Genomic DNA, 22,107 nt, shown 5'->3' on the forward strand with positions numbered 1-22,107 from the left:
TGCCCAAGGGCACCTATGCATGTACACTCAAGGAGCTAGAGATCGAACCACAGACCTGAAAGTACTTTTGGGTAATGTAGTACTTCTGGGTACGCACCAAGCTGCAGATCATCCTCTACTGAGCACAACTATCTGTACAAAATTGCATGGCAGTACATCCAACAGTTGTTGAAATATAAAATAATTCTGGTACCAGCGGCTCTTTGCACCTTAGAACTCTGTGCCACAGGAAAAATTAAGGTTTTGAAGCTTGGGGGTAAAATAAATATAGAGCTGGGAAATTAGATTAAAGGTTTCCTACCAAACACCCGTTCATCATTGATGTTCTTGATGCAGAACCAGAGGCCTGCTGGGAAGGTGCACACCAGGATGTGAAGGTCAAAGAAGAAGGAGACCCACGTCGTCGGCTGGTGCTCCGACACAGACGCTATGATGGGGATGTGGATCTTGGCATAGCTGGAGATACGAAGGAGGGAGGGAGAGGGGGTGAGGAGGAGGGAGAGACAGACAGATGCAATTCATGTTGGGTTTAGCGCATTGGGAGTGTCGAGACAAATTATACAATAGATCCTCCCGATTAACTCCAGAATTATGAGCAGCAAAATAGATAATTCAGCTCCCCTAGCATGCTTCTGGTAAAATATGAAGACATTTAGCTCTGCTGATGAGTACGGTTCTTTGTTTTGCTTTTTAGTTTCTGATCTGCCTCTTCCCTCTTTATTCATTATGTGCTTTTACACAGCAGTTTCTATATGATTCTACATTTTTCTCTCTTAAGTGTTTTGTGATTACAGCCGGGAAAGAAAACACAAAGCACATTAACAAATTAGTATAGGTCTCCAAAGGAAAGAGGAAAAAAAACAAAAACACATTCTAATCTGCTTGAGTCAGCAAACGTCAGAAGAATTGATGATGTGCGGATATACCACACATGTTGCAGTGCACTCTACTGAGCACCGGACAGCACAGAGCCCGTGTTGTGCTGTCCTTGCATGTAGGATTGTGCAGACGGGGTTTAGAGCCGTCTTGGAAAACAAACGCATGCATTCGATTGAACAAGTGTATCCATCGATAGTGAGAGCGTGAAGGTCAGCGCAGCTTACCCCGTGTCCCAGAGAGAGTAGAAACGACCGCTCCAAGGAGCAATGTATCCTAGAGAAGGAAAAGACAATCAGTAAAGCAAAATGTTAACTTCTCCACTTAAAAGCTTTCTACTTGAGCTGTGGTAAACAAGAGCTGTTGATACATGTGCAGGAAGTTTGTTTAACAGAGTGAAGTAAAGAGACAAGTGAGCTAAAGGTCAGTTACATAAAAATGCATTAAAACAACCCTAAAACTACTTCATGTTGTTTGTTACAACAAAGTTTAATTATTGTTATACGGCAAATTCAACCCAACTGTGCAGCTTTGAATGAATAAAACACTATTTGACCTAAAGAGCAGAAGAAATGTGAGGCGGAAATTGCCTGAGGATAATACAACAGATATCTACAGTATAAGTCTTACTGTTTACTGCTGGAAACTAAACTGGAATATAAACTTTATATCTACTTATCTAAAGCACCAGAGCTTTCTGAGGAAGTAAACTCATTCATCATGTTAAAGAAAACATTCAGTGAGGAACAGTGAATGTAAACTTTTGTTTCGTTAGAAGACGGCTTAAACAATCAACTTAAATGACCACTCTGCAGTTTCAGACCCTCCCGGTAAAAATAATGCCTGAAGCTAATCTGCTTCATCAGGACTGTGTGGATGTGGTTTGATCCAATGACAGCACTGGCATATACACAAACAACCCCTTCATCTACCATCACATTAGAACTGAAATGATGCAAAGCTCTGATTGGCGCGTGCACACATTCTTTATACTAAGAACTTGACGGAGAAAATCGGTTTCCAGAACGTTCATGTGTTCAGTGACTAAGCTGTGAGACGCTGGACGGTGCCAACCGAGGTTCAAAACCAAGGCAACACTCAGAAGAGGCTCCGTCAGCGCTGGAAATATATTCTATTGATGATATCTAATTAATGCAATTGACTTGTTTATAAATGCAACTAAAACCGTTTAAGCTGCAAATGAGAGCGCACAGGGCATTTATGTGCACATACATATGTCTTACTTTGGTTTAGCTTTGATCTGGAATACATTTTAGCTGTGAACTGTTGCCTTGAGGCTCACAGACGCACACGCATGTACACAAACAACACAACAGGCTTGGCTCCATATTTCAAAATTCCTCCAACATATAGAACTGTATCATGTCATTGTGAAAATTACATTTACTCCCGATGATGTCGTAATGAACAGCGTAAGAAAAAAGAGCACTAACGTAATTTACAGAGCACTGAACCAGGGCGGGCGCGAAAATGAAGTTTAAAAAGCAGCAAACGTGCGATGGAGCTATTTTTCGAGAGGTGATTTAAAGGAGGACACTTGATTCAACCAATCAATACTTGGCTCCGTGTTCACAATACAGAGGAAACCAACCCGCCATTTTCATCTTTATGAAATGAAAACGTCTGTCAGACGGACGAGGGCAGGACATGCAGAGCTTTGCTGCAAAACTGGCTCATCACCAAGCATTGACTGCCTGCCCCCTCCCTCCGCCCCACTCCGTTCAGATGGATGACAGATAGCAACGTTTTCAGGCCGGGCCAGTCGAAGCCAGTATCCCCAACAGACCAGTCGTCTGCATCAGACAGGAGCGGCCAGTCACTTCTGAAACAGGCGGGCGACCAATCTGAGGACGCCGATATATCACTGCAGATGTAATGTGCCACCATTCCTTCTACTGTGTGGCTGCAGTGTAAACTGGATTGACATAAAGTCAGATTATGGTTTAAGGCGAGTAAATAATCTGCTACCTAGATCACAGCGAGAAAACCAATATGTGATGTCAGGTAAGAACAGTCACATACTTTATTAAGGCTCATTACACAGCAGGAACACTACCTAAGGGGATAAGTGAGTGTCCTTTCTACGCAATAAACTCTATTAGGTTTCTTGGGACCAGTCTGAGCTAATACACCACTAGATGAGAGAAGTAAAGCCAGTGAGATGCTGCGGAGAGGATTTAGAAATAGTTTCTGTTGGGGAATTTGTGCACTAAACTCTCTGTCTCTCGGTGCTTTTATAATAAGATTGAACTCCGTGTATTTCTTTTAAGTAGTTCAAGATGCCGCATTTGTCCTCCTGGATCTAAACACTTCAGCAGACATACAATTAATAAATAGCAAGGAGGCAACACTTTGCCTTAAACCTCCAGCCCCCCCACTGTGAACCCAAACCCAGACAGAGCTGAAATAAAAGGCAGAGCTGGGGGAAAAACTGGAGGAAAACATTAACCAGGACAAAGATCAAGCAGCTGGCTGTGCACATCAGGGTTCAACGAGGCCAGTCAAAAACTAAAACTACACAAGTTCACAAAAAGTCACTGGATACTAGAGCACGATCCTCCACCAATGTTCAACGCATCAGTTTAGATATGTTTATCATTTGCCTTCCGGGCAATTTTCTGACAATCCATGCGCCGATTAGCAGCCCACTATAGCAGGGGACTGGAGGTCAGGGCATGATGGGATAGTGCATTAACCACATAAATAAACACTCAAATGAAATCGGCTAAAACGGCTAAAATCCCAGATCTGGATCGCCATCAAAATTCAAGTCAACTGATCCCTGAACAAAAGGCCATTTGCTCACCAACCCTCAGAGGATATTTCCACTTTTGGCTGTTTATCTGGTTCATAGCACCATATGTAAATTTGACAAATTTATTTGATTCTAGGAGTGTTACACACAGACTCCGACTATTTCCAAGATCTTGAAGTGATGACTACATATTTCTTGCTTCGTCTGATCAACTGTTTAAAACCATAGACCAAAGAATTGAATATTCACTCTGTTTTTATAGCATCAAACAACTAATTAAAACCAAACTTTCCTGTTAAATGAACACTTGCATCTCAAATGACAGAAACCATCTTTGAGAAAAACTGATTTGACCTGTATTGTGATTTTTAGTTTGGTCCCCCTTCCATTAACAAGGAGGAGATGGGATTTATGACCTATACTGCAGCCAGCCACCAGGTGGAGATAAACATGCTTTGGCTTGACTTTTAGGCAGCCATCTTGTCCTCCATCTTAAATAAAGTCTGTGGTTTAAAAGACATTTCATTTACCTCGAAAACTAACAGAAGAGAAAACAACCAAATGTGAGTAAATGTTTAGAATTTTCACCTAATAATTGACTGAAATAAGTAATTGATTACAATTCAAATAGATTTTCAGATAATCAACAAATCAAGTATTAATGGTAATGACTTCAAAAGATAAAACACAATTCACTAAATGAAATGGTCTTTACATGAGTGCAAAACTGTTTCTACATGTGAGCAGGACATACAGACCTGTGTACGTGAGATAGATCACAGTGAGGAAGACCACACCGGCAGCCAGAGAGACTCCGAGGAAGAACAGCGTCTGGAACTCCTGTTTGGTAAGCCTGTCCTTCAGGTACTGCAGGAAGGCATAGGCTTGCAGAAGTGCGAACACACCTGAGAGAAAGCCACAGGGAGGAGCAGAAAGAATGAGCAGACATAAAAAAAGTGAATCTCGCATTGAATATCTGACAAGGGCCTGATTCATCCTGCCTCCTGCAGGGAACAAACTGGGTTTAAGGTGGTGGAGAAGTGCCAGTCAGTTCGGCAGAATCTCAGACAAAGCAAATCGCAATAGCCCCTTTGGCTGCTCATCCAGATGTGAAAGACAAATACTGGGAGGACAATACATTTCAAATTCAAGAAACAGATCTGTGTAAATAAGCCCTTCTCTTTCCCTCGCCTTGTCTTACTTGTCGCAGCTCCTTCGGTCACGCTCCCCCCCATTTCTCTGCTCTGTCACGTTTTCTCCAGTGAGTTGTTTTTTGTTTGTCTGGTGAATTCAACATAAAAAAAATTGAGAAGAGGCCTGGTTTCCCCCCCCGTTTCGTCACCTCCCATCCTTTAACAAACCTTGTGTGAAATAGCCTTACTCCTCCTCTGGCCCACAACCACCCCGAGCAGGTCTCACCCACTTCTAAGGTGACGCTCCTGAACGTCTCCTGGAGAGGCGCCATTGGGGCTCACACTCTTGTCACTCTCTGCCCGCCTGCCTCAGAGGATGATATCACAGCGTTACCGACAGGTCCACGGCGCTGTCACTCTCTTCCCGTCCCCCACTGAGCTCCCTGAATGCCACCACCAGATGTTCTGAGCAGCTGCTACCCCGGTGACATGAAAAAACACACTTGCTCTTTGAGCGATAGGCAGAGATGATTTTTGGTGGTGCATTCTTCAAAGCCTCTCAGGATGTTGTTTGTGCAGCCGACACCCAGGAAAACGGGGACACTTCAACATACGCGTGCTGCGGTGTAAAGAGAATTCTCAAAAAAGATGTCAACGACAGCACCCTCCCAATCTGGATGTATACGAACACGAGATCTGTGCACGTAAATGCACACATCCATGCTGTCAGGCAGCAGATGGGCCGTCTCTGGAGGCGAAGATGAAACTTTAATCAGGTACCAACATGCCAAAACTAAAAAGTACTTTATGCTAAACACCTATATGGGTGACACGCGAAGCTGCTTACTTATTTCTACTTGGTTAATGTATTCCAGGCAGGTCCTGTTGTGTTCCTCTACAGACAAAGCATGACTAACGCAATCAGAGCAGACGGATTCAAGTCCCGCTGCAGCCAACTAATCTCAAGTGTGTATCCACGCTGCTGTAAGGTGCTTGGGATAACAAGCAAGTGGCTTATGGAAAGTCACACCTTTAATACATGAACTGCTGCAGTCAGCCTGAACCTTCTCCCCGGAGCTTTGTGTTTCACATTTGTTAGTGTTTCCTGTTTTTGGGGTCAGTTGTACGTTGTGTAACAAGCTCACACACACACACACACACACACACACACACACACACACACACACACACACACACACACACACACACACACACACACACACACACACACACACACACACACACACACACACACACACACACACACACACACACACACGATATAACTGAAGCTGCTTATTAAGACATTTAAAATACAACATTAGCATAATTCATCATATATAACATATTCATAGCATCACTTCATGATGATATGTTTTTATTAGGCTACACATGGTGTTGTTAATTTGCTGACTCTCATTGCTAATCACAATTTTCTGCTGTTAATTTAGCATTTTCTAATTTTGTGAAATGTTAATATTTAAATAAGGGCTTTAAAGTAAGTTCACTGGGTTTTCTGCCTCCCTCTATTATTAGTCATTCTCTATGCATTATTTAACCTGTGCTAAATAAGAGTTAATATGCAGTTTGTATATATGCAGGTAGGTGCTTGGCAGGAGGGGTGCAGCGAGAAACCAAGTTGATGAGAGTGAACCAAGACAGTAAAGTTTGCCATAAAACCAAACTAATGAGTTGAAAGACACAAACACTCGGCAGAGCTGAGGGAAACTGCTGAGTCAAGTTATAGTTTCACTTACCGGCAGCAGCCATGTGCTCGCTTGTCCTGATTGGTTGGAAGCCGACGAAAGGGATCTGCATCGACAGTACGAGACCCACGATGTAGAAAGTGCTGTACGCTGTGAAGAGAAAAGGACAAACCAGACCAGATAAGAAATCAATTAATCAAACTATCCAATTCACCACTGAAAATCCTCTCCACCACTCAAGTTCTGGTTCCACTGAGGGAGTAAATCCACCTCAAACCTGGTGTTTAAAGTTGACTGATTTTCACTGTGGCACCTCAGAGGGAGTAAATACAAAATACCTAATTCAATGACATTTAATGAGAATGAGAGTTGGCTTGGCGCAGTGTGGCGGTGAAGTCTGGAGTGACACAACGGCGCTGAGAACATTTGAACTCGCACCTTCGTAGCATCTGCGAATGAAACCGATTCGCAGATGCAGCAGCTAAATTAAGATCTCATATGCCTCGATTTTGATTTAGTTGTGACCGCCCTCAGCGATCTCTTCCTCACATCTGCTATTGACTCAAGACAGAGCGAGATGAATAGTGAAGGAACATCGACTCTGAGGCATTTTTTATTACTTTTTCTCCTTTTGTATGTTCCCGTGCTGCAGCCGAGAGACACCTGGCTCTGAAAAGAAGAGCTGAAAGATGAAGCGAGGAGGGAAGGTGAGGAGCACGGAAAGCGCTTGAAGACCTAATATCTGTTCCGCCGACAGAACATGTCTACAAATATATTTCTCCGGCTCTCATTTGCTACCTAAAGGTGCAAAGGGGTTGCTGGATGATGCTCAGGCTGCAGATATCCTTGAGGAACAGTGAAGGGAGAAGGAAATTTTCCACTTCGTCTGACAGCCTGTATCACCAAGTAGAATCTCACTGTTGAAGAACCGATGCAGCAGAGGTAGGTTACTTTGAAGAGGCCATAATTCGTTTTCAAAGCTCTCAAAAGACTCTGAGTAAAACATATAATCATATGTAAATGATACTTGACATGGTATCATTTATCTTGACCAGAGCAGCAGCGCCTGCTGCGAGCTCAATGCTAAGCAGTGTGGATGGTGGAAGGATTGAGCTCGAGTTACGCTGGAGCAGCCACGTGTTCCGAGTGACCAGGATGTTCAGTGGAATAACAGAGCCTATCCACTTCACCAGCGCTCGGTGTCTGGTTGTGAACAAAATGAGGATCAGGTAGCAGGTGGCTGCGTTTACTGTTAAGTGGTGTGTGGGTGTGTGGCTGTCTGCACTGTCAATGATGGAATGCTTATGGAAGTGAGAGATGAGCACAAGCATGACTGAGCATTTGAGCTCGTTTCAGGGTCAAATGCATGGGGAACAATGATGGGAGACGCACGGGAAAGGACAAGCAGGTTGTCTGCTTATTGCATTCACTGCTATTCTAATGGGAGAAGATCCGAAAACACTTTTCCATTTCAGATAGTGTATGTGGGGGAGTTTTAAACATCATGTTGAACACTAAAAGTGATTGCCTGGTTTAATTGCCTGTGCTCGTGTGTGAGTGTGCCCCTTACCGATGTAGACTCTTTTGCTGTAGCGTTGCATCAGCAGCAGCACAAACACGTGCAGAGGAATCAGGTTGATAATAAACACGTAGCCTCCCCATGCCGACACCTGGAACACACACAAAAACACACACTGGTAAACATACTGTCACTGTTCTTCATTTGTTTCAGATTCTTGGGTTTGTTTTTTTCTGAATTAAATGAGCCAACCCTGTCTAGTGGAGGCTTTCCTCCAACAAATTAGCTCAGCAGGAAATGTGCTCAGGTCTGCCCCCATGAAGGGAGCTATTCAAAAAGGTCCAGTGGAGACACACAGCACATTCATCGTCAAAGGAAAACTATACTTCTACAATTTTTTAAAGCAAAACTGCAGGACCAAATATTTATTTGTGAGTTAGTAAATTTCTCCTGTTTCTCAAACTGAAAACAGGAATAATTTAGAAACAAAATGGAAAAATACCTGTCACAAAAAGAGGGTTTACAGGGTTATCATGAAAACAGCAACAATAACAATTTATTTGAGCATCAAACGCAAACAAGCGTTTTATTGTTCAAAGGTTTCTGTGGAAAGGACAGAAAAAAAAAACCTGTTTATTCACGTGCGATCATATGACACAATTAGTGTTGCTTGTGGATTCACTGCTGTTTGCAGCCTTCTACTCCTACAGAGTCAGCTTCTACAATCAATTTTTAACCTCTGGCAACACTGAATGTTTCATGCAATGAAGCTGTCAGACAATTCTCATTTAGCCCCTTAAACAGTCCTAAAATGACTAGAGGATCAATTAATTACCATTTCTATTGCTAATTAGCCCACTGATTATTTTCCCAATTATCAATTGTTTAGACTTTGAAATAACATCAGTCACGTTTTATTGCAAAAGCAGAAAATCCCCACATTTGAGAAGGATGAGCTACAAAAACTAAATAGGTGCAAAATACATGTATAACAATGATTTAACTCATTTGTATCATTTAGATTACACGATTAGACACAAGCAGCTAAGTGATATAGAGTACATAGATATTATCTATCAAAACTAGGCAAAGATATATGTTCTGTAAAATGTGAGATGCACAAAAACCTTAAAAGCTCCACTCAAATTTAGCCAAACTGCTTTTGAGGTCCACACATCTACCACCTAAAACCGTCCATGATTAGTTTTCAGTTGACTGCAACTTGAAACAATGAGCACCAGACTGAAAGGTAGAGGGGCATGGAGAAGGAGTAAAAGAAGAGTAAAAGAAACCAGAAAAAAATAAGGTGTTAAGAAAGATAAAAGGGAAAGAAAAGAGTGAGTACTAGAGTAAAAAAAGAAGGTTAACAGCAAAGGAAAAATGAATTTAGCAAGAATAAAAAGGGAGTGAAGACAACAGCTTGTCAGTAACGCCTCCATTTCACCTGCTGAGTGCAATGATCAGTCTACACTTCCGGAATCACAGGAAAACCAAGAACATCCTGTTTAATTGATAAACACATTAATGCGCTACATTAACGCAAGAAAAAAACCCTCCTAAATAAGTTCCTTGCTAAATGTTTAGGTACAATTATGTTCTGGCAGCCATCTGCATCTGTTCTTCCAGATGGTGACTGTCAGTCAGTATCATGCGAACCATAATTTGAATGAATACCAGAGATGACTTTAATTTAAGACTCATTTTGGAACAGAGGCGGCGGAAAAAGTCTCTGCTGCTGACTGGCTGAGAACGTATTAACAAGACGAGGTCAAAACCTAGTGCATGGCTCCGCCTCTTTGCCACTCCGAGAAAACACAGGAAGGTGAGTGTCTCTGTCACAGGGAAATACTGCCGCCAGTGAGTCTATCTAACAAATTGCTGGATTTGTCACTCGAAAAAATGTCTCGAAAGGTTCTGAAAGGTCAGTAAATCAAGCTGCAAAAGTGCAAAGTTGGCAACACCTGCCTGTGAACACTGTTCTGATGATGCAATACAAACTGTCGGTGCCAATTTACTTCGAAGGAACAAAGACTTGAAAATCCCAGTGATGGAGGTCACCAGCAGCACAGATTGACCAAACAAACTAATCTACTTCAAACCTACAAGATGATAAGAGAAGGACTAAAGATAGTGGAGTTACCCACTGGCTTATAACCATTACCTGCATTTGTTACAAATACCTGGTAACCTCAGCAGATTTCCTCAAGGTAAAACTAATAAAAAAAAGCTTTTTTCAAACATCGACTCCCTGATTCAGCAGGGTTTGTCGTTGACTTAGAAATTCAAAGTTACACAACATTATTTTTGGCTTGTTTTCCCCATTTGGATACTTAGCTGGGCACCAGTGTGGGAGGCTCAATGCCAGCTCAATGGGATGAAAGATACTGACTGGAAATGTTCCCATAGTCACGATTTTCAAATGTTCAGGGCAACAAAGCAACTAAAAATTCAGATGACCACCAATGTCATTTGGATATTGTCCTGAATGGTTTTTTAAAAAACGAGTCAATACTTTGATTTCTATATAAATGTGAAGATGGTGTGATCGTCTGTTATTTAGCCAACTCCACAATGCACCCTGGTTACAGATTTACTTCCGCAATCTTCAGAATAAATGGTCCAACCAGCAGAGCGAACAATCGACTGGAGGAAAAAAGATTGGGAGAAAGTGGCCATCTGGTCACATTAGAGGACCATGCAAAGATGAATGCCTGTGACAAAATACCAAATACGTGTGTGTCTGCACGAACAGGCTCCATTTGAAACCGTGGTTCTAACAGCCAGTCATCCGCCCGAGCCAGCGGCCAACAGCTGAGGGCAAGAATCGGAAAATATTGGGAGCAAAGTCTTTGCCGTTATCGCTTTCTGCATTTCATGCAGGGCTTATCTGATGACCATGTGGCCACATTCAACAGTATATAGAGAACACCGCATGCAACAGGAAGAAAGGCTTTACTGTGTTTGCTTGTGTGTGTCTGCGCACATCTGTTACCAGCCAGTGTATTTGCATCTTCCCTTCTATTTATGACAGTGAAAATGAATGTTCCGTTTGTGTGTGTGTACTCCTCTCTAATAACATTGGAGACTTTCAGGTTCATTAAAAAGACTTTAAGTGGACTTCATGATCAAGGTCAACAGAGGTTGTGCGGCTGTAACAGAAACTGTGAATCTAGATGACAGTTCTTTAGCAGGTCATGTATTAGAGTGTATGCACACAAGTCAGATGCTGATCGCTGCACAGCGAAATTCGGTCAAAGGCCGCTCCCCTGCAGGCTTTTCTCTGACCACGGTAATATTCTACTCTCCTGATAAGCTAGACTGTTATCACTTACTTATAATTAAACAGGACTATCCAGCTCCACAGCCATGTTAATAGCTCTGTGAGGGATGGTTGTGAACTAAATGCTAATGTCTGCATTCTAACATGCTGATAATGACGATGGTAACATGCTGATAATCAGCAGGTATAATGTTTCCCATGTTCCTCCTCTTAGTTCAGAGTGTTAGTAAGCTAATATTTTTGGTAAGCCAAACCCAAAGTACAGCGGAGGCTAATGGGAGGATGTGAATGACATTAGCTTTGCAGGGATAAAATGTGCATTGAAAAAAACTGGGAGTGGCATGGTGGTACAGTGGTTAGCACTATCGATCTAATAGCAGAGACTTTAAATTGGATGTAGATGTGAATGTGTGAGAGAATAGATGCTTGTCTTTGTGTGTCGGCCTTGTTACATCGACATCTTCTCCATTCAAGTTTAAAAACACACTCATCTCATGAACAAGTTCAATAGTTACAGCTCAAGGAAGAAGCAGGTCTAAATAGCCTGTAAATGATTAGCCAGAAAGTTGCTTAAAGAAGTAGAAAGCAATGTGAGCACAGCTAGTGTAAGTTTAAATGTACAGAGGGTATTTAGTTGCTGTAATTAAAGGAACATCTTGGGGCTACCAGCGTATTCTCTCCATTCCCAGGAGAGAAGTGCACCGAAAGCAACTAATTCAGTTGCAGTCAGGCACTTTGCAGCCTGTGCAAACAGATAATTACAAATATACACTGAGGTGGCAGTTTATTAGGTACATGTAGCTAATACTAATGCAGTCTAAAACAGACCTGCATTAATCCTCCCTTACTCAGGGTCCAGTTTGGAATCATAATTGTTTTACAGAAGCAACTGTTGGATGATTCTGGAGGATGTTAAACTTGCATTAAACAGAGGTGATCCTGTTTTTGAAACTCCTCTCATTGCTATAAATGGGATGGATAAAATAGACTTCATATAGCAGAAATTGTATATTGGAGTTTGTATTATTCAAAATTTTAACACCACCGTTTTGATTTTTACTGCAAATGCATATTGATTCCACATATCTCCCATCAGTCTCCCTGATTCGATTTTGGCCCTGAAAAAAAACCATATCTTTTAAATATGCCGTTTCAGTAGATTAAATTTGAGTGCCAATCTATTTTGCAGATGTTGAGATTTTTTTGGCTGGACAAATGAAAACTTTTTGACCCACTGCTGGCGTTAGTAGAAGGCTTCATCTTGTCGTCTGTACAAAATGTCCTTTCTTCTGCTTTTGTTCTGTCCTCCGTTTTTCTCCCCCTCGCTCCACCCTCACCCTCTCTGGGGATGAAGAGTAGGAGGATATTGCAATGCCAACCGTCCGTTTCCTGTGGCTGCTGTCTTTCAGTGGTTATGGCTGCTCTGATCCTCTTCTTAATCCCATCCCTCTCTTCTCTGATCATACCAATTTCCAGGTTGGAGTTCTCTCCCTCTCCGTCACCATATCTGCCTTCACGTTCACTTAAATCCCATCAGAAAATCTATCCATGGCTATATCCTGCTTCAAATAACAGCATAACGTGTCTGGGTGGTTAAAAAAAAAAGGTAGATGGGGTCAACGAGTGTATGCGGCACTTTGTGTGCAGGTCCAACATGGACAGTTTTTACTCCCTGTGAGAGGAATCATCTGCATCAGTGGGTGGGCCGCAGAAACAGTACAAAGGAACATCACATCACAGAGGAAAGAAAGAGGGTGCAAAGGAGGAGAAGAAGGAATACGGAGAAAGAAGCATGAAGATTCATGTCCCCATTGCTTCTAACTGAGAGTGTGGAACATCGCAATGTATTATATTTATCAGTCCACACCTCTCTCCAGTCCTTCTCTTCTGCTCTCGGTTTTGTCTCCCATTCGTCTTTCCGTAACTCCTGTCTCCCCTTCTCTTGTCTACAATACTCTGCACTGCCATTGGATGCTGTGGCCCAGAGTGATCGATGAAGGTAGATTTCAGTAATCTGTTTCATTTGACATCTATCTCACTGCTGGCCATAGAGATTTAGCCTAGAATGGGCAAGAAACTGGAGATCATAGGCTCTCCCACTCCCACTCACACACACGACCAAACAATCTGTCGCTGAGGCAGTGTGCCTGGATCTTTTTTTTTATCTAATCTCTGTTATCAAACCCTCGATGGGCCTGTGCCTGAATTTATAAATAATGCAGAATCCGCTGGCCTAAGTGCACAATGCATTGGGTTGTCCATGTTACACAGAGAACAGTTGCTATTATTCTCTCAACTGATTGTTTTGTTGGAGAATAGGGAAAAACTTTTAATTTAGAAATGATTTGTTCTGTAAACATAATTAGTTTAAAATCCATACAAAACAGAAAAGAACAGAAAATCCTCACTAATGATAAACTAGAACTGGAATGTGTGGCAAAATAGTTGCAGATTATTAGTACATTAGTGAAATAGAAACAAAATCAACATAAAAATATCAACCATTCACATCATATGTGTGATAGAAATACTATCGTAGACATGTGTAAAAGCAGATTGCACAATTTCAAAGAAATTATATATTAAGTTAAATATGAATGAATTAAAATAAAAAATTTGGATGAGAGGAATCCATACAATCATCATCTGTACCACATATCTTTTTGGAATATATAAAAAATTCCTGTTGAAATAAGTCAAATCAGCCTATGGATAAAACTGTAAATACCCATGTGTTTGATATTCTTACCATGTAGAAATAGCAGAGACAGCAGCCGATAGTCCAGAACACCGAGCCTGTTTTCACCGACTTCACCTGCAAGAGAGAAAGAAAGAACAAACAGTGATACAAGAATCACAGCAGTATGTTTTCCATATACGCCTCAACATCAAATGAGACGCGTAGAATTACAGTCTGCGGTTCGGGGACACTACAAACTGAAGCGTCGCAGGCGGCACATTTTCTGTGATAATGACATGTTCTCTTTCAATCATAGCAGGAACATCTGAAATCTGTGCAGAGGGCAGCGCGTCTCTTTCAGTCGCCATTTGTTTTATAGTCCACGGCTGTCGCTGTGGTCGAGAGGCTTGATCACATCCAACAATGCATGAGATGTTACTGATGAGGGGCCGTTAATGATGGCTGGACCTAAGGTGGTCTCGCCTTGCCCAAATACCCGGCACAGACCGACCGTGGATCAAACACCAATCAATCGGCTGCACAGACACTTCTTCAAACTGCAGATGCACGCAGAAACAACTTGAGACTAAAATAAATCGTCCTCGAGTTTCCCCGCGTGCTGAGGAAGGCCACGGTAAGTAGGTCTGTAGTGACCTGATTATCACTCTGTCACATGAGAAAGTGGACGATCTGCTTGTTGAAGAAGGAAATGACAGTGTTTTAGGCTCTTGTTGCTCTGATCACATAAGAGGACCAAAGCCCCATTCACATGGGATTTATTTCTCCAGGGCACACAGGGTGATATGTGCACTGATCATTGATTTTAATTCCTCCCAGAGAGCATATGTCTGATTTGATTTTTCTCTGCCGTCTATTCTATGATCACACCGATGATGGTGATGATAAAAGCCAGTAATTACTTGCTTACAGTGAACTTGCTGGTTCCTTAACTTAGGTCCAGTCTGGAGAGACATTTTCCATTTTAGAAGTGGATTCTTACAAAGAGCTTGGTTGATTGTTGCCAAGTTCCATCAGCTCTGCAGTGTTGCAAGTGAAGAAGAAAAGGATTTTTTTTACTCAATAGATCGTTTCTTAAAGGCAGTCAAATCAAACAGGGAAAGAGAAAAAAGAAAAAACAGATTTTATGAGACAAAGAACCTGAAATTTAATGTGCTGCTGTAATGTCACATTAGAAGATGATTCTGGTTTAATTAGTCCGACTTTGCTTTAGTTAAACTGATTGTTGTGAGTTCATTTTGTAAATAATTTTATTGCAGTGCCTTTCTTACTATTAAAGTTGACATTTAAGAGACACTGAATTACTTTAAAAGTGTTGATAGCCCGGAACCCTTTTATTTCATTATGTTATTTAGAATATTTTTTAGATTTTACTGTGCTCTCTGTCAAACAGGTGCCTCTTTCTTAGACTACAAACCAACAGGTACAAACAGTAACCTGAACCTGAAAGACACATATCACACACTTGACCTGACTGTCATGATGGTGGAATGTATTACTATATTCTTGTATAAGACTACATTAGCTTTAGCTACACTGAAGAACTGAGTGGACACTGCCCTTTGCCCATGGGTGAAACTGCATGATGATGAGTAGGAGGACAACAAACTGCTTTGTTTTCCTCAGACAATATTCACACTCAGGCTGGGTCACAGCCAGCGTTCAGCCGTGTGTCACCCCATTCAGTGCATGTACGAGCCATGCTCAACTGGTGCCTCAGCCCAACTCTTCCAACTGCCCTCCCAGCCACATCTCCTTTTGTGAAGACACAGCAGTCACAGCGTGATACTGGTCCAGCTAATTAAATTTGAGCTGGGAGAAAGAGTGGAATTACTGTTACAACAATGTAGGCATGGTGCACAGGGTTAGAGCAAACGAGGAAGGCAGGAGGGCAACGCTGTGTGGGTGGGTGGTTGTGTATGTGCATCTGTATGTGTATTCATGTTATGAAGAGCTACAGTGTTAAAAAGAGTAGCTCTCCTGGGTTAGGGAGGATTCAATTATAGATTATGGGAGGGTGAGAGCATGTGTGTGTGCGCGTGTGTGTTTTGGGAGAAAGGAGGGGGGGTAAACACAGATTAAGCGGCTGGAGTTGGATGGGTTATTAGTGGATAAAATGAAGGAGTGGGATAATGAAGATTGGGCTGAGACTTGAGAGAACGACGCGTTTGCCATGTGGGGGAGAGGACGGCTGGAAAGAGACGAGGAAGAGAGCAGGAGAAAAGAATGAGCAATAATGAGTTACAGAGAGAGAAACCAAGGCAGGAAGAACAAGATGAAAGACAAAAGGCAGATAGCAGAACGCAGCACAAGCTAAACAATGGCGGGGACAAAGACAATTAGAGAGAGATGAGATGGAAGAACGACAGAGTGGAGGAAAGGAAAACACAAAGACAAATGTGGGTAAATGGGACTGATAATGGGAAGCAGTGGTGCATGGCCGGGATGATTGTTTTTCCGGCCCCTTGCCAAATAGAACGGACGACGCAAGAGGGTGGTGGGTGAGTGGCGGGGGGATTTTTTTCTGATGGCACCGCTCCGCTGATGACACATCACCTTGAGAGGCAGTGATGGCTGCCACAAGGAGCACCTGCCTACCTGTGTATTGTCCATACACACAAGATGACAAGAGGCCATTAGAATAACACAGAGACAAACAGATGTCCCTAACACCACCCCCTAATACACATTTCCAGGAGCGAGATAAATAATTGTGGTGACAGTTTTCTGGATGAGCCCTGAAAAGTTAAATGGGGGGGGGGGATTTGAAGGCTCCTGCAGAATAAAAAATGACTTTGGATTAGGGTTCACACATCTACTCAAAATCGTATTCAAGGACTTTTCTCAGCCCAAGTCCCATAAATTAAAGAACCCGACACAGCACATTTTGAGACAAAGAACTAGCTTAATTACCGTTTAAGCACAAATAATGTTTCTAATGAGAACTAACAAGCTTTACAGAAGCTCACAAACAATTAAAAAGGGAGGGTTGATTGAGCTGTGCTACAGTTGTGAGGGTTCTTTGACAAAGACACATTATTCAAACCATTCGCCTTCTGTTGCTACTAGTGGTGGATAAAAAAAAATCTGATACATCAATTCTTTAAAATCTTGAACTCAGTCTTTGCATATCAGCCTTTTCTCAGTGTAAATCCGGTATGAAGTGGTTACTTGTTGTTCAGTCGGGGCGGCACGATGAAGTGTGAAGTGGTTTATTTTTGCAAAAAGGTAATTTTAGGTTTAACGGTCATATATAAGCAAGCTGACAGATGAGCCGCTGTGAGTCACGACATTACGCACTGTAAAGTGAATAATTACAGTACTTGTGGACTCGCTGAAGTTTACAGGGGACTGTCGTGACTGGGGACGGATTGTGACTCTTGTTATCTTGTTGTGGCTCTAGAGAGTTATATCTACAAAATGGATAGAATGTGGAAAAGACACTGATCAGAGCGTGTTTTGTGTTTGTTGAAGAGATATCTCTGGCTACTTGATGTGAGGATGTCGACTGTCCCGCGTGTGAATTCTATGTTCTTCAATCTGTCCCTGTCGTGTTGTTAAACTTAGCGAACAGCTCTCTGCAGATGTCAGGCCGACGTCTAATCCACTCTAATCTCGCATATCCAGACAATACATATCTTGGTTTGTGGGTTAGGGTTTGTTTTATGTTTCTCTGTAGCCAGGCTGTATGTTGTAGTGTAGACTCTCCCAGTGAGTGACACTCTCAGCTGCTTGGTTGCGCTCCGTTGTGCACAGTCCCACAGACACTGATCCAGTTGTGTTGTGTTGCGACTTTAGCTGTAGACACAACAGGCGCGCTCAGCCAGCCACCCGGACACTAAACGGTGGGTCGTTGCCAGATCAGTGATAGTGAGCGAATTCAAAAAAGCCACAGAGCTGTGTGCAAGCACAGTCAAGCTTAGTGACTCATGCTACCTTGAAACCACATGCAGCGATGCAGCCTTACACAAAGTGACAAACTGGGGTGGCTGAATCCTTGAACGGATAAAAAGGTCCCTTCCAACCTGGCGCCAACTGTACTGCAAAGCTTGTTGTGCTATGCCAAACACCAGTAAGACATGGCATGATGAAATACCTGCTAAAATACTTCTCACTACATCCACCTGGATGAAAGCCACTGTGCAGCACGTCTTTACAATACAGCATCAAGCAATGTGAAAGCCTAAAGTAAAATCTACCACTCACCTCGTGTCATATATAAACACAGTTGGAGAATTAAATTTTCCTGCTCATCATCGTGTGTCTTTGCATTAGCTGTGTAGATAGATTATGTATTTTGTATCTGCGACTGTGTGCTGTGCAGTAACCGGCTCACCAAACTTTCGGCTAAGCCAGAACATTTATCCTGAACGCTGACGTGCACCGTTGTTTAGCGTCTAAATACGCGTCCACATAAATGTGGGACTCCTGCGGGTCTTGCACTGTTTTGAGAAGCGATGGTATTTTGCTGCAGCTGCAGGCGATCACGCTTGAACACCGGGGGTATCATGAAAAAATAATCAATCTAGTTTAAATAAAACTGTGGTTGCGTTTGTATGCATTATTTGAGCAGCTCGAGTCTCGCTTTTGAAGCAGCAGTGAATGATGCATCTCCCTACAACTACACGGCTTCGTTGGGTCAATAAAAGACACGCGGCTTATTTGCCCTAGTCTCACTGCGGCATCGTACCATGGAGTAATCTCTTCTAAATAATAACAGCTTCTGGGCTAAGAAAAAACAAGACAGTGTCCTCTCTGCAAAGTAAACTGAGCAGCAGGTGCAATGAATAGGCAAAGAATGTAAGCAGCGTGTGATTGGCATCTGAGTTTCTTTTATTTCTGCTCTAACAAATTAATAAATATATGGTTTAAACCCCAAGTTACTGGCACAACTGGAGGATAGTCAAAATCAGGCTTTCATTTACAGCCAAATATTAAGAATAAATCATTTCATCAGTGTCTCACTGTTGTATGCAATTTTTTGGAAGAGGTTCATCGGGTGGAGGTGAATGACTCGGTTTGGATTTAATAAATAAACCCTGTGCAAATTACAAACAATTCCCCTTAGAATAAATTTTATCTTTTGCCATATATCTTTTTACATTGATAAAATCTACAACATTAAATCAAGTCTCACTTTAAATATGCTGCCATATTCATTTGACACCTGCTCCCGCGCAGGTTAACTCTGCGGCCTTTAAAATTATTTTAACAGCAATGACGGTAATTGCTCTAACTTTATATTCCATCAATGCTGTTGACATGAAAAGGAGGCAATTTTCTTAATAGAAAATCATTTTATGGATTCAAGAAGATGACATGATGCTCTATAAATGAGAAGTATGCCCACTGTGCTCTAACGACAGGCAGTAATATTTATGCATTCATAGTATCCGCAGTTTGCCTCCATCAAGCCTCAGAGGCAGGAACAAGATTAACATTGATTTCTACATTATCCTGCATTGATCACATCTATGATCTTTATGACAGAAGAACACAGATGTTTGAAATCCACAAGTGTCGATTATCTAACGTGTTCGAAGTAACGTCAGCAAAATCAACATTATTCCACATCTATTTTTATAAATGAATTGATGTTATTTCATTCAATTGTATTTTTGCAACAAGATTATTTTCTACTGCATTGTTCTTATCAGTTGATGTAGCATACACAAGGGTGTGTACATTCTCAACCCATTTTTTTAATGTTAGGAGAAACCTGGTTTACTAGAAATAGTTGATTACTCATTAAGCGTGTTATCTGGATACATTAAGTATTTCTACATCTCAAATTTCCTTTCCAAAGTTGTATTTTCACGTGCATCCTTTCTGGGTGTGACCATGTTTATTGTGGGTTTAAAAGTAAAAGATAAAAGCGCGTGTCACTGAACGGATACGGCTCAATGCAGAATGAATTGAGCCGTACTTGTCTCAATACTAGTCACGGTCAACTCCAGTAACAAGGAAGAAGGGAATGCTGATAAAATTGTTTGAAAAGCAGTGCTCTTCAATTTCACACGCGCACGCACATACACAAACAGTGATCTTTCTATAGTTGTAAGGACATCCTACCCCTAACCTAAACTATCAGAAACACTCAGCATAAATGAGCTGAACCTTAAAACACAGTCTGAACCATTAAACAGTCATGTGAGGTTTGTTACATACCAAAATTTGTCTTCACAACTATAGAAATGCATAAAACACAAAAACAGCATTCAAAGTATTGTGGCTGGAGGCTTGCAAGGCAGCTGCTGATGCAACTGAGGAGTGGACAGACTGAGGTACAGACAAGGTTGAACTGGACAAATTATGTTTTAAGCAGTGAAGGAAACAAAAAAAACATAACATCTAACACAAAATAAATGTGAACGTGTTGAAAACAGTGATGCAATAAATTCAACAAGGTCAGTTAACCTGTGGCGTAACCTGCTGTGCTCCCCTTAAGTATGTTTGGAAAGGACAGCAGAAAAGGAGGGGGCAATTCAACCTTTAACCTGAGATATTTTCAATTCAACTCTTTAAAAGGTCATCTGACTGAAGGTTTTAGAGTGCAGCATGCCGTTTCCTGGGCTCCACATGGTCGGTGTGCCTTTCAAGGCTCTGGATAAATAATTCAACATCTGAGGCCAGGCTACATTTGAAAACAGGGCTTCCTTTCTGGCTTCATAAAGCATATCCCCTACAAAGTAAAAAGCATATACTCAACTGAGGTCGACTTTGACATATTTTTCCTGCTAAAACAGATTTAATACCTTAGCGAGCCTCGTCTATCATACATTTGCAACAAGATTCTCTCTTATTGCACTTTTCCATCAAGTAAAAAATGTACATACCCAGAGGTAGTAGGTGAACTGCAGGGCGAAAATGGCGATGCCCTCGTTGTCGAAAGAGCCTGCCACCGAGCGGGAGATATAGCCAGGGACGATGGCAATGAAGCAGGCCGCCAGCAGCCCTGCACCCTGGTTCCACAGCTCCCGTGTCAGCAGGAAGGTGGAGATGGCGGTCAGACCGCTGAACACTGGTGCCAGAAAGACGCACACATCACGGATGTGGACAGTGATGTGGAGCAAGTTGAGCACATAGTGGATGAGGCCTGCAGTCACCATTAACCCTGGGTATACCTGAGGGGGGGGAGAAAAGAGAGGTTGTAAGAAGGAGAGCAACATAAAAAGTAGGTGAGATTGCGAGTCCGACATGAGAAATGGTGGCTGAGGGAAAGAGACAGAGAATCTGTGGAGGTAGAATGAGAAAACTAGAATTACCACCTCACAGTTGTATGTCTCTGCCAACCAGTCAAGAAGTGGGTTATATTTGTGTCTGTGCAGGCATTTCTGTATTTGGCCATTAGTTAGTGCATGAATGCTCCACTTAAAAATGTTTTCTGCAACATTTGCACATTAAGCTTGACCTTTGAACCCCGTAATGTACTCAGTTCATCCTCGACACCAAGTGAGCTTTTGTGCTAAATTCAAAGACATTGCTTGTAGGTGTTCCTGAGATTCCTCAGATATTTTCAGCAGAGACATGGTTCTACAGATGGCATGTAGCTCTGTAGGTAGATCTATAAGTGGTTGAATGCTAACACACTGAAATAACACGGTGAACATGGTAAACATTAAATCCGCTGAACTTCAACATGTATTGTGGCTGTTTGTAGTTAAAGCAGTGCTTTGCAAAAGTCACAGAGTTGCAAATACGTGCAACGGACATCACCTAGTGGCACAACTAAATGAATCTACAGTTCATTCTGACAGTTACACTTCAGTCTTCTCTTGTCTCATGAATTGATCGAGTCATTAGTCAGTCAATACGATGTGAGCAAATAGTGAAAGAAATGCAGAATCCAATTTTTCCAGAGCCTGAGGTTGTCTGACTAACACTTCAAACCGATGGCAGACAACAGAGGTGAACAAGCTGGAACAGGCAGTTTTTGCTTGTGTTAAAAAAAAAAAAATCAATGATCAAAAACTATTGTGTTTGTTCTCCAAAACAAAGTTGAGGAATAATTAAACCCTCCACACAGTTGAGGCTGGGGCCTGAGTTGGCGAGGCCTCGTGGCCCTGTCTCGTCTGTACATGAGCAGATCCAATTAGGGCCCGGTGCAGTGCACTGGCTG

The 22,107-nt window shown here is 42.0% G+C and overlaps 1 protein-coding gene across 1 annotated transcript in view; it reads right to left on the reverse strand.

Moving 5' to 3' along the window:
- stt3b (STT3 oligosaccharyltransferase complex catalytic subunit B) overlaps positions 1–22,107 on the reverse strand; it is a 67,213-nt gene that overhangs the window by 11,076 nt on the left and 34,030 nt on the right. Inside the window, exons 3-9 of the mRNA XM_035183613.2 lie at positions 20,825–21,112; positions 14,040–14,105; positions 8,062–8,161; positions 6,543–6,641; positions 4,411–4,557; positions 1,104–1,152; positions 302–456 (exon numbers count right to left, since the gene is read on the reverse strand). Of these exons, the coding sequence (XP_035039504.1) occupies positions 302–456; positions 1,104–1,152; positions 4,411–4,557; positions 6,543–6,641; positions 8,062–8,161; positions 14,040–14,105; positions 20,825–21,112 (904 nt within the window). The remainder of the gene's footprint in view (positions 1–301; positions 457–1,103; positions 1,153–4,410; positions 4,558–6,542; positions 6,642–8,061; positions 8,162–14,039; positions 14,106–20,824; positions 21,113–22,107) is intronic.

This window comes from Hippoglossus stenolepis, chromosome 17 (genome assembly GCF_022539355.2).
Source record: "Hippoglossus stenolepis isolate QCI-W04-F060 chromosome 17, HSTE1.2, whole genome shotgun sequence".
NCBI classification, from domain to species: Eukaryota; Metazoa; Chordata; class Actinopteri; order Pleuronectiformes; family Pleuronectidae; genus Hippoglossus; species Hippoglossus stenolepis.